General features: G+C 42.5%; 2 protein-coding genes across 2 annotated transcripts; both read right to left on the bottom strand.

The window, feature by feature from the left end:
* Window positions 1-51: 51 nt before the first annotated feature.
* On the bottom strand, window positions 52-3,186 carry LOC120021238 (actin-related protein 2/3 complex subunit 3-B-like). Its single transcript, XM_038964910.1, has 7 exons — window positions 3,054-3,186; window positions 2,521-2,620; window positions 2,130-2,206; window positions 877-945; window positions 589-715; window positions 343-437; window positions 52-264 (listed from the first exon to the last, which is right to left on the bottom strand). Exons 1-7 carry the CDS (start codon window positions 3,057-3,059, stop codon window positions 202-204), a joined length of 537 nt encoding a protein of 178 aa, XP_038820838.1. The 5' UTR covers window positions 3,060-3,186; the 3' UTR covers window positions 52-201.
* Window positions 3,187-3,792: 606 nt separating this feature from the next.
* Window positions 3,793-6,574, bottom strand: LOC120021708 (GPN-loop GTPase 3-like). Its single transcript, XM_038965548.1, is given in 9 exon segments — window positions 3,793-3,971; window positions 4,145-4,273; window positions 4,713-4,809; window positions 4,980-5,095; window positions 5,219-5,343; window positions 5,544-5,587; window positions 5,589-5,709; window positions 5,802-5,910; window positions 6,403-6,574. Coding segments are annotated over 9 exon segments (852 nt in total). The 5' UTR covers window positions 6,451-6,574; the 3' UTR covers window positions 3,793-3,908.
* Between the last annotated feature and the right edge of the window lie 6,045 nt (window positions 6,575-12,619).

The raw sequence follows: 12,619 nt of genomic DNA, 5'->3' as shown, positions 1-12,619 counted from the left end.
TTTGACAATGTAACCACTCTTCCTTGATTGTGTAAGAGACCAACCGAGACATGTTTTCATAAATGTTTTATTGCATTAAGCAATCGCTTAACATGATCAAAGAAGCCACCTGACAACAGCATGTCCATGTACTCTTCAGTATAAAATCATCTTGGAGGCACAAAAATCCATCTGCCTTGCACTAGTTTAGTTCCTAGTTAACTACTGTCCAGGAGCTGACAGGCTTTTGTTCATGAACTGTTTCTTAACAAAGCACACCCACCACTGAAAAAGAGGTCACAGTCAGGGTTAGTCCATCAATCCATACAAACAATTTGTGACAGGAGCGGTCGGATGTCTCACCTTGCTGGGTTTATCTGTCTGGGGGTCAAACACACGGTCACACAGCCTCAGCCCTGTCTCCTGGCGGATCTGCTGCAGGTACGCCCTCATGGTCTCTGATCAGGAAAAACCACGGGGGGGGGGTATTTAATTACTATACAGTGCAGCCTAAAACACTAATGTACTGTTGGTGTGGCACCTCTATCAGTCTACTCAATAGTGTTACTAATACTGAAAAGATGAAATGTTATTACTGTAGTTCCTTACCTTCTTCCTGCTTGTTGCTGGGCTTTGCATACATGGCGTTGAGAGGGAAACCAGGTTCTCCAGGGATGGGGAAGTTGGTGATGCCCAGGGTGTACATCTCCTTCTCTCCCTGACCCCTGGAGCTGCACTGCAAATAAACATCACATAAGAATTCAGGAGGGGAGTTCAGAGGCTAATGTTCAGAGGACCCAACGTTCCATATCACTAAGGGAGGGGGTCATTTGGAATCAATAGCTATTTACTTTATTAGAAAAGCCTGTTGGCAATCAATTAATTTGATTTTGTTACCTTCTGTAGCTTCTTCAGGCATTCAGAAATGTACAGGGTGACGTAGATCAGTGTCCTGTCTGCCTCATTCTGGGGAGAGAAAAAAAACAGGTTGATAACTCCAATGATACACCAGGCCTTGTGACCGACGGACTTAAGTCCATAGTAATGAGAATACTGTATCTGTTGTCAACATGCTGTATCCAGGGTTGTCTCAGGCAGGGTTTCCTAGACTCTCAAAAAACTTTTTTATATTTACAAAATAATACTAACAGAAAACAAATTCCAAGGGATCAGTGGAATAAGTTTAGAGCAATGGTTTTCAAACTTTCCGCTTGAGACCACTTTTTCCTGACAGAATTTCTGGGGGACCCCATTTTCCTCATGACCCTACCACACCCAATATGACAACCTAAAAACGGTACATTTATTTTTTTTCATCGGCAAATAACCTTCAATTCATTACATTTTAATCTCTTATCAAATTTTTTTTTTTTAAACGGAATCAAATTTTATTTATCAAATACAATATGTACTTGTAATTTCCCTCCACTTTTAGCTTGTGGGCGCTACTTTCAGAACTACTGCCTAGAAAGTATACAAAAGTACTGGAGAATCCCTTTAACCCTGGGCAACATGGGCCTAGGAGGCTCACAGGGATATTGGTATCCACTACAGTACTCCAATTATACATTTGATACTTTTTATTCCCCCAATATTTGTTTATTTTATAAAACAGCAAAGTTTTCTTTCTGCTCCATGACAAAATTAGTAGAATTGCAGGAAATTTGCAAAAGGTTCTCGCTATGGCAAAAGGCGGGCTTTTAAAATGTTCCCGAACTGCCGAAGTCATAGTAAAACTCCTTATATTCGCTCGAGTTATGTTCCGATTATGAAGGGTCCCTGTGGAATTTGCTATCAAAAAGTTTGAGTACTGCTTGTCTATGGGTGTATGAGAGCAGATCCTAGTTTTAGTCACTGCCTAACTAAGCGCTGCTAACAGAGCTATGAGAAGACTATTGCCAAGGGCAATATTCAGAGAAGCAGGCTGGGGCATGCGGAATACCACAAGCCAAACCACTCTAGAAAGGGGGGAGGTACACAAGCCAAACCACTGTAGAAAGGGGGGAGGTACTGTAAAAACATTAACTTCCTTTTAACATGTAGTCTAACATATTATACTTAGACAGCATTCCATAAATAGCAGATGACCACTTCCATTTTTAACAGTCACCATTTTGCAAAAAAAATTGCACATTTCAATGTTGCCGTACCTTGATTTCATAATTCTTAAAGAACACATTAGCTTTGAAATAGTAGATGGCCTCCTCAATGATGTCTGAATCTTTGGCTGAAACAAAGACAAGTTGAAAATAGAGGAAGTTAGGGGATGCTGGCCAAGTTCTTCAAAATAAAGAGAATAAACACTTGAGTGACTCATGGCACCTAATAAGTAAGCAACATGCACCACCAGGCAACCACAGTCAAGTGGAATTCAAGAACGTAGGATATCTAAAACTTCTTCATATCACACAAGAACTTTGTACATTCTTGTAGGCTATTTTCTAAACCCCATGGATGGAGTATGGTAAATTAGGAAAGAAAGTCAACACCAGCTCTTTAAAGTTGGTCAATAAATTGTCACGTTTGCTAGCTGAAACATACTCTCTTTCGCTGCAGGGCCCTTGAATTGGGTTTTTAGTGGCAGCATAGCCATGTTCCCCACCATCTTGGTGTCCCCATCCATCAAGCCAGAGTGATACGCCTGCAAAGGAAAATGAAACAGTTGATGCATATATAATGACCATGAGATTATCTTTCTGACAAAATTAAAATGAAAACGACAACACTCTACTGGATAGCGGTCAGAGCTATAGCTACTAAACTAGCAGATTAGCTAGCAGCTAAACCCACCAAACAACTAACTCCATTGGCTGCATAAATTAACATGTCTCTATTTTACCGGTTTTCATTCAATTGGCAACTACAGACCAATATCAAGCAATATTTTTACAATTTCGTTGCCACGTTATTTTGGGTGATCCAAAGCATTATTGTTAGACTGAAATGACTAACGTTAGCTAACTAGAAAATGCTACGGTCGATACAGATTGGGGAAGATATAAATAATTACATTTCAGCGAACACACTTAAAGGTAGTTCATTTAAGAACTGGTCATAATATTTTATGTACTTACCGGCATTTTGAGAGATTAATGTAAATCTTTCAGCACCAGCAAACTAAAAATGTAAGCGTTTGTCAGGACACTACTGCTACTAGTGCTGCTGCTTCCGCCTGTCCCACCCAACAGAATTGACAGGAAATAGACCAACGAATAGAGACGCGGTGTGTACAATAAATGAATGACCACAGGGTGGCGCAACTGATCACCATTTTCATCGCAATAAATGTCAAAACGTTGTTTTACAATAGTTTAATTACAAAAACATAATCCAGATATTCAACAAGAAACGTTTTCTTAATTTCCATTAAATTCTGCTTACAGTCAAAAACCAACAGGTCACGTGGTGGTGCTTCACAGACAGGGATGGGATTGGGTGAAATTGAGAACACCTTCCTAATATTGAGTTGCACCCCCCTTTTTCCCTCAGAACAGACTCAATTCGTCGGGCATGGACTCGAAAGCGTTCCACAGGGATGCTGGCCCATGTTGACTCCAATGCTTCCCACAGTTGTGTCAAGTTGGCTGGATGTCATTTGGGTGGAGGACCTTTATCGATACATATGGGAAACTGTTGAGTGTGAAAACCCAGCAGCGTTTCAGTTCTTGACACAAACCGGTGCGCCTGGCACCTACTACCCCGTTCAAAGGCACTTAAAATCTGTTTCCTTGCCCATTCACCCTCTGAATGGCACACATACACAATCCACGTCTCAATTATCTTAAGGCTTAAAAATCCTTCTATTACCCGTCTCCTCCCCTTCATCTACACTAATTTAAGTGACATCAATAAAGGATCATAGCTTTCACCTGGATTCAGTCTGTCATGGAAAGAGCAGGTGCAGTTAATATTTTGTAATGTATACCATCTCAGTCCTCTTTGTCCTGGAAGAAATCATCATAATTTGTGTTGTCTGGCTCCTCGTCAGGCTCCTTAGGAGAGAGAAAAAAGGAGAGTGAGTGAAAGGTTTTGGTTAGTTGGAGAGTCGACTTAGTAACTTAGTACATTATTTCCCAAAACAGGATTAGAGTTAGTCTGCTCTACTAACCTCTAGGGCTAAGCATACATTTCAGTCCACAAAGTAGTGTATTTGTTTTGTATTTACCTTTGGCTCTTTGAACTCCAAGTCTTCTCCGTACTGTATGGAAAAGTCGATGTGCTGAAGCACTATGTTGATGCCTTCCTCGTCTGTGCGATCAAAAGGCAAGAATCTCACCATGCTGTAGTCATCAATCTAGAAAACACAAACTAGGGGTCATGACTTATTTATGGACACCAATGCTGCCCTCTCTCTATGCACGGTTGTGTACGGCATAGGGCTGTCAAATGATAAAAACGTTGAATCGAGTTAATAGCACGATTGTACATGTGTGAAATAGGACCAATTACACACTAAATTATTATTATTATTTGTAAATTCTGAATTTGCTCAAATGAAGCTGTAATTAAAGATTTTTCATACAAAAAACGTTACAAGACCCTTAACGTCTTGATTTTGTCGAAAGGAACGATTAGCAAAATTAGGTAAATTGAGAGAGCATACTTTCTTTAACCTCAATGTCAACTTGTTTTTACATTGCATTGTTGTTTTTAGCTGTATAGACGTATTTTAGGATGTTTTCAGTGTATTTTGAAAGCTTTCAGACAATGCGATTAATTACAATAAAACTTACCAAACCACAGATGGCTTTGGTCAGCTTCTTGAACTTCTTGCTCCTAATGGTGACAGAGTTGTCCTCCATCATTGAGTACATGTCAGGGTCCAGGTACCTGCATGGAGAGAGCGGGATCTGTCAGTGTCAGCCAATACAGATCCGCTAAGCTTGTGCATAGGATGCATTCAGAGCCAAACACACACAGAGACATAAAACCAGATGGACATAGACCACAGCAACATATACACACATAAAAAGGAGGAATTCCATAATTCTGACACCTACTTTTCAATTTCCTTCTTGGCCTTGGGACTGAGCAGGTCCATTTTGGTCATGATGTTGACTGTTGGGATCTCCAAGGACACCATGGCACTCAACGCAGCCATGATACCAGAGATGAACTGGGTTTTTGAGACAATTGTTTTGCAATTAACTTAAAATACAACTGTTATAGCATATTATAAAGACTGTATAAAAGGCAGCGTGGGATTGGAAATAAGATGTGTTAGCAGAGGACATATTACCTTGAAGGTCTCCACCATGAACTGTGAGTCCACCAGGAAGACGCCACAGACACGGAATTCCCATTGCTGGAGCTGCTCTACCAGCTGCCTCATCACAGGGAGGTGTGTGTAGAGCTCTATTTGACCTGCAGACATCACTAACACCGTCATCATCGTCGTCAATACCATTCTCACCACATCACTTTCAGCACAAACTTCTCAACCGCCATCACCATCATCATCATGGTCAACATCAAAATCAGATCCATATTATTCACTTAATCTCCATCATCATCATCATCATCCAGGCCACGTTCCTTGACCTCCTCTATGAAAAGCACCTTACCAGGACAGTCAAACAGTATGTAGTCGTCCTCCACGTGACCCACTCTCCTCCAGCCAGTCAAAGTTGTTGGCAAAGTACTCCATGCAGAACACCAGCCCTCCATTTGGGCCAAACCTCAGTGACTCATCCTCCATCACGTCATCCACCATGATGAGCTCCCGGATATCTGAGGGTAGGAAAAAGGCCATCAGTGCCACTCAATGTTAGAGAAACAGGACTATCACAGTATCAGAACTCCTAAGAGATGGGTTTTCTTACCTGCCATGACTGGGTAATCAAAGTGTTCAGCGGCTGGGTCTAGGTTGACCACCTGTACTGAGCGGTTTATGGCTTCTGCATGCTGGATCAGTGTAGAGCAGTAGGTACTCTGAGGAGAGGCGGGATATATATATATATAAACCACAGCTGACTTTAATATCAGTGGCAAAAACATACATGATGATATGAGAACAGTGAATAGGATAAATCAAGTAACAGCTACAGTACAACCACATTATTAAAGTGCTAGAATTGCATTTCTGAAATGGCAATGGCAGTGCCTGTAGTAGTTTAGACCTTGAAATTGCAACCAATAGTGTATATATAAATAGTTGGTTGCAACTCTAGCCCACTAATAATCTAGCAAGTGGTATCGCTAGATATGTTAATGATATGTGAATTGGCAAAAATAGTCAAACTTAGCCTAGCCCTGCTCATTTTGCTACATTTTGGAATCGACATGGAACAACCAACAAACACCTATTTAGTTAGCTAGTTTAATAGCTAACTACCCACTGAAAATAACCGTAGCATTTCAGCACAACAGGCTGTGTGGATAAATAACGTTACTTAACTAACGTAGCTATAATCTAGTAGCTACCTTTCCACTTCCCGCGGGGCCCATCACCAGTTGAGCATAACGAGGCATTTCTGCTATCCTATCCCGAAAACTACATGGACTGAAATGACCAAAAAAAGTGTCGCTTAATTCTTCAAGACTAATATTGCAAAACAATGACCGCGAGTAAATGCACAGCCAACATGCTTGCAGACAGAAAACTTTCACTAACTACGGGTATCGTTTCGGGACAAAAGCTGTCGTTCGAACCAGGGCGAGAGGTATATTTTCACGCATGCGCACAAACAATTGTGCCTTTTGTAGCGGCAATACAACTTTAACTTTTTTACATTTTTTATGTAACCTTTATTTAACTAGGCAAGTCAGTTAAGAACAAATTCTTATTGACAATGACGGCCTACACCGGCCAAACCCGGACGACGCTGGGCCAATTGTGCGCCGCTCTATGGGACTCCAATCACGGCCGGTTGTGATACACCCTGGATACCTTTTTGGATGAAGTCCACCAATAAAACCTTAAAGAAGAAGAAGAAAAATTTCACCTGCGCGCCGATATCTAAATATAAACGCAACATGTAAAGTGTTGGTCCCATGTTTCAGCTGAAATAAAACATCCCAGAAATGTGCCATATACACAAACATTTTGTGCAGAAGTTTGTTAACATCCCTGTCAGTGAGCATTTCTCCTTTGCAATCAACCTGACAGTGTGGCATATCAAGAAGCTGATTAAACGTCAAGATCATTACACAGGTGTACCTTGTGCTTACGACAAATCACATTTGATTTTAGAATGCTACACCACAGGACTGTTTTGCTTGCACAGACTGGAATTTATTTTCATTTTATTTTACCTTCATTTAACTAGGCAAGTCAGTTAAAAACAAATTCTTATTTTCAATGACAGCCTAGGAACAGTGGATTAACTGCCTTGTTCAGGGGCAGAACGGCAGATTTGGGGGATTCAATTTTGCAACAATTTCGGTTACTAGTCCAACGCTCTAACCACTAGGCTACCTGCCACCCTGGGATTCATCCAATGGCATTGATCGGCTTCATCAATAAGTGCATCGACGAAGTGCATACACAGTAACTGTACGTACATATCCCAACCAGAAGCCATGGATTACAGGCAACATCCGCATCGAGCTAAAGGCTAGAGCTGACGCTTTCAAGGAGCGGGGATTAATCCGGCGCATATAAGAAATCCCGCTATGCCCTCAGACGAACCATCAAACAAGCAAAGCGTCAATACAGGATTACGATTGAATCCTACTACACTGGCTCTGAAGCTAGTCGGATGTGGCAGGGCTCGAAAACTATTATGGACTACAAAGGGAAACCCAGACGGCAGCTGCCCAGTGACGTGAGCCTACCAGACAAGCTAAATGCCTTTTATGCTCGCTTCGAGGCAAGCAACACTGAAGCATGCACGAGACCACCAGCTGTTCTGGATGACTGTGTGATAACCCTCTCGGTAGCCGATGTGAACAAAACCTTTAAACAGGTCAACATTCACAAAGCAGCTGGGCCAGATGGATTACCAGGACGTGTACTCAAAGCATGCACAGACCAACTGGCAGGTGTCTTCACTGACATTTTCAACCTCTCCCTGACCGAGTCTGTAATAGCTACACGTTTCAAGCAGACCACCATAGTCCCTGTGCCCAAGGAAGCGAAGGTAACCTGACTAAATGATTACCGCCCCATGGCAGTTACGTCGGTAGCCATGAAGTGCTTTGAAAGGCTGGTCATGGCTCACATCAACAGCATCCTCCTGGACACCCTAGACCCACTCCAATTCGCATACTGCCCCAACAGATCCACAGATGATGCAATCTCAATCGCACTCCACACTGCCCTTTCTCACCTGGACAAAAGGAACACCTATGTGAGAATGCTGTTCATTGACTGCAGATCAGCATTCAACACCATAGTGCCCACGCAGCTCATCACTAAGCTAAGGACTCTGGGACTAAACACCTCCCTCTGCAACTGGATCCTGAACTTCCTGACGGGCCGCCCCCAGGTGGTAAGAGTAGGCAACAACACATCTTCCACGCTGATCCTTAACATTGGGGCCCCTCGGGGTTGTGTACTTAGTCCCCTTCTGTATTACCTGTTCACCCACGACTGCGTGGTCAAACACGACTCCAACACCATCATTACGTTTGCTGACGACACAACAGTGGTAGGCCTGATCACCGACAACGATGAGACCGCCTATAGGGAGGAGGTCAGAGAACTGGCAGTGTGGTGCCAGGACAACAACCTCTCCCTCAATGTGAGCAAGACTAAAGATAGTGGACGACAGGAAAAGGCGGGCCGAACAGGCCCACATTAACATAGACGGGGCTGTAGTGGAGTGAGTCGAGAGTTGCAAGTTCCTTGGTGTCCACATCACCAACAAACTATCATGGTCCAAACATACCAAGACAGTTGTGAAGAGGGCACAACAAAACCTTTTCCCCCTCAGGAGACTGAAAATATTTGGCATGGGTCCACAGATACTCAAAAGGTTCTACAGCTGCACCATCAAGAGCATCCTGACCGGTTGCATCACCGCCTGGTATGGCAACTGCTCGGCATCTGACTAAGGCACTAGAGAGGGTCGTGCGAATGGCACAGTATATCACTGGGGCTAAGCTTCCTGCCATCCAGGACCTATATAATAGGCGGTGTCAGAGGAAAGCCCATAAAATTGTCAGAGACTCCAGTCACCCAAGTTATAGACTATTTTCTCTGCTACCACGCGGCAAGCGGTACCGGAGCGCCAAGTCTAGGACCAAGAGGCACCTCAACAGCTTCTACCCCCAAGCCATAAGACTGCCGAACAATTAATAAAATCGCCACCAGAAAATTTACATTGACCCCCCCCCTTTTGTACACTGCTGCTACTCACTGTTTATTATCATGCATAGTCACTTCACCCCCACCTACATGTACAAATTACCTCAACTAACCTGTACCCCCGCACACTGACTCGGTACCGGTGCCCCCTGTATATAACCTCATTATTGTTATTCTTATTGTGTTACCTTTTAATTATTGCTTTTTATTTTAGTCTACTTGGTAAATATTTTCTTAACTCTTCTTGAACTACACTGTTGGTTAAGGGCTTGTAAAGTAAGCATTTCACGGTAAAGTCTGCACTTGTTGTATTCGGGCCCATGTGACAAATAACGTTTGATTTGATTTGATTTGAACCACAGACCACATGTAACCACGCCAGCCCAGGAACTCCACATCCGATTTCTTTACCTGCGAGATCGTCTGAGACCAGCAACCCGGACAGCTGATGAAACTGCGGTTTTGTACAAACTGTCAGAAACCATCTCAGGGAAGCTCATCTGCGTGCTTGTCATCCTCACCAGAGTCTTGACCTGACTGGTCAGTGGTTTGCTGATGTCAACGTTGTGAACAGAGTGCCCCATGGTGGCGGTGGGGTTATGGTATTTGGGATGTTCTCGATCGACGTGTAGACGTGTAGAACACCGTGTTCCAGTTCCCACTAATATCCGGCAACTTTGCACAGTCATTGAATAGGAGTATGACAACAGTCTACAGGCTACAATCCACAACCTGATCAACTCTGTGAAAAGGAGATGTGTCGTGCTGCATGAGGCAAATGGTGGTCACACCAGATACTGACTGGTTTTCTGATCCACGCCCCTACCTTTTTTAAAGGTATCTGTGACAGATACTAAACAAAAATATAAACGCAACATGTAAAGTGTTGGTCCCATGTTCCATGAGCTGAAATGAGAGATCCCAGACATTTTCACTACGCACAAACATTTTGTGCACAAATTTGTTTACATCCCTGTTAGTTAACATTTCTTATTTGCCAAGATAATCCATCCACCTGACAGGTGTGACATATCAAGAAGCTGATTAAACAGGATGACACATGCACCTTGTGCTGGGGACAATAAAAGGCCACTCTACACAACTCAACACAATGCCACAGATGTCTCAAGTTTTGAGGGAGTGTGCAATTGGCGTTCTGACTGCAAGAATGTCCACCAGAGCTGTTGCCAGAGAATTGAATGTTAATTTCTCTACCATAATCCGCCTACAACGTCATTTTAGAGAATTTGACAGTACGTCCAACCGGTCTCACAACCGAAGACCACGTGTATGGCGTTGTGTGGGCGAGTGGTTTGCTGATGTCAACGTTGTGAACAGAGTGACCCATGGTGGGGTTATGGTATTTGTATTTGTATTTATTAGGGATCCCCATTACTCTTCCTGGGGTTCAAACACATTAAGGCACTTACATTACATATAAAACAAAAAATAAAACATAACATGTTAATACACATCTACAATACAAAATGTATAATACCCGGCACAGCGAGAAGAGGACTGGCCACCCCTCATAGCCTTGTTCCTCTCTAGGTTTCTTCCTAGGTTCCGGCCTTTCTAGGGAGTTTTTCCTAGCCACTGTGCTTCTACACCTGCATTGCTTGCTGTTTGGGGTTTAAGGCTGGGTTTCTGTACAGCACTTTGTGACATCAGCTGATGTAAGAAGGGCTTTATAAATAAATGTGATTGATAATACCACCATATAACAATATTACAATATACGTGTGTGAAGACTGTGCTAGCGCTTGTGTGCTTATGCGTGTGTCTGTAGCTTTGTGTGTGTCTCTTCACAGTCCCCACTGTTCCATAAGGTGTATTGTTACCCGTTTGTTTTTTTATCTGATTCTACTGCTTGCATCAGTTACCTGATGTGGAATAGAGTTCCATGTAGTCATGGCTCTGTGTAGTACTGTGCGCCTCCCATAGTCTGTTCTGGACTTGTGAAGAGACCTCTGATGGCATGTCTTGTGGGGTATGCATGGGTGTCTGGGGCTGTGTGCTAGTAGTCTAAACAGACAGCTCAGTATATTCAGCTTGTCAACATTTCTTACAAAAACAAGTAGTGAGGAAGTCAATCTCTTTTCCACTTTGAGCCATGAGAGATTGACATGCATTTCATTAATGTTAGCTCTCCATGTACTTTTAAAGGCCAGCCGTGCTGCCCTGTTCTGAGCCAATTGTAATTTTCCTAAGTCCCTCTTTGTGGCACCTGACCACCCGACTGAACAGTAGTCTAGGTGCGACAAAACTATGGCTGTAGGACCTGCCTTGTTGATAGTGTTGTTAAGAAGGCAGAGCAGCGCTTTATTATGGACAGACTTCTCCACATCTTAGATACTGTTGTATCAATGTTTTGAGCATGACTGTTTACAATCCAGGGTTACTCCAAGCAGTTTAGTCACCTCAACTTACTCAATTTCCACATTATTCCTTACAAAATGTAGTTAGGGTTTAGTGAATGATTTGTCCCAAATACAATGCTTTTAGTTTTTGAAATATTTAGGACTAACTTATTCCTTGCCACCCATTGTGAAACTAACTGCAGCTCTTTGTTAAGTGTTTCAGTCATTTCAGTTGCAGTAGTAGCTGACGTGTATAGTGTTGAGTCATCCGCATACATAGACACACTAGCTTTGCTCAAAGCCATTGGCATGTAGTTAATAAAGATTGAAAAAAGTAAGGGGCCTAAACAGCTACCCTGGGAAATTCCTGATTCCACCTGGAATATTTTAGAGAGGCTTCCATTAAAGAACACCCTCTTTGTTCTGTTAGACAAGTAACTCTTTATCCACAAGCAGGGGGTGTAAAGCCATAACACAAGTTTTTCCAGCAGCAGACTATGATCGATAATGTCAAAAGCCCCACTGAAGTCTAACAAAACAGCCCCCACAAACTTATCAATTTCTCTCAGCCAATCATCAATCATTTGTGTAAGTGCTGTGCTTGTTGAATGTCCTTCCTTATAAGCATGCTGAAAGTCTGTTGTCATTTTTTTTTACTTTAAATTAGAATTGTATCTGGTCAAACACAATTTTTTCCAGAAGTTTACTAAGGGTTGGTAACAGGCTGATTGGTCTGCTATTTGAGCCAGTAACGGGGTTATGGGCAGGCATAAGCTACAGACAACGAACACAATTGCATTTTATCGATGGCAATTCATGACGAGATCCAGAAGCCCATTGTGAGTTCTTTTAAGATATCTGTGACCAACAGATGCATATATGTATTCCCAATCATGTGAAATCCATAGATTAGGGCCTAATTAATTTATTTCAATTGACTGATTTCCTCAAATGAGCTGTAACTCAGTAAAATCTTTGAAAATGTTGCATGTTTTGTTTAATCATTTTGTTCAGTATATATACACAGACC

This window comes from Salvelinus namaycush, chromosome 26 (assembly GCF_016432855.1).
Source record: "Salvelinus namaycush isolate Seneca chromosome 26, SaNama_1.0, whole genome shotgun sequence".
NCBI classification, from domain to species: domain Eukaryota; kingdom Metazoa; phylum Chordata; class Actinopteri; order Salmoniformes; family Salmonidae; genus Salvelinus; species Salvelinus namaycush.
Note: the sequence above shows the minus strand (reverse complement) of the source record. Positions and strands in the feature narration are given on the sequence as shown.

Coding starts and splice junctions, on each gene's coding strand:
- LOC120021238 (XM_038964910.1), bottom strand. Junction 716..876: donor GCCTGAAGAAGCTACAGAAG/GTAACAAAATCA, acceptor GTTTATTTGCAG/TGCAGCTCCAGGGGTCAGGG. Junction 265..342: donor AGACAGATAAACCCAGCAAG/GTGAGACATCCG, acceptor CCTCTTTTTCAG/TGGTGGGTGTGCTTTGTTAA.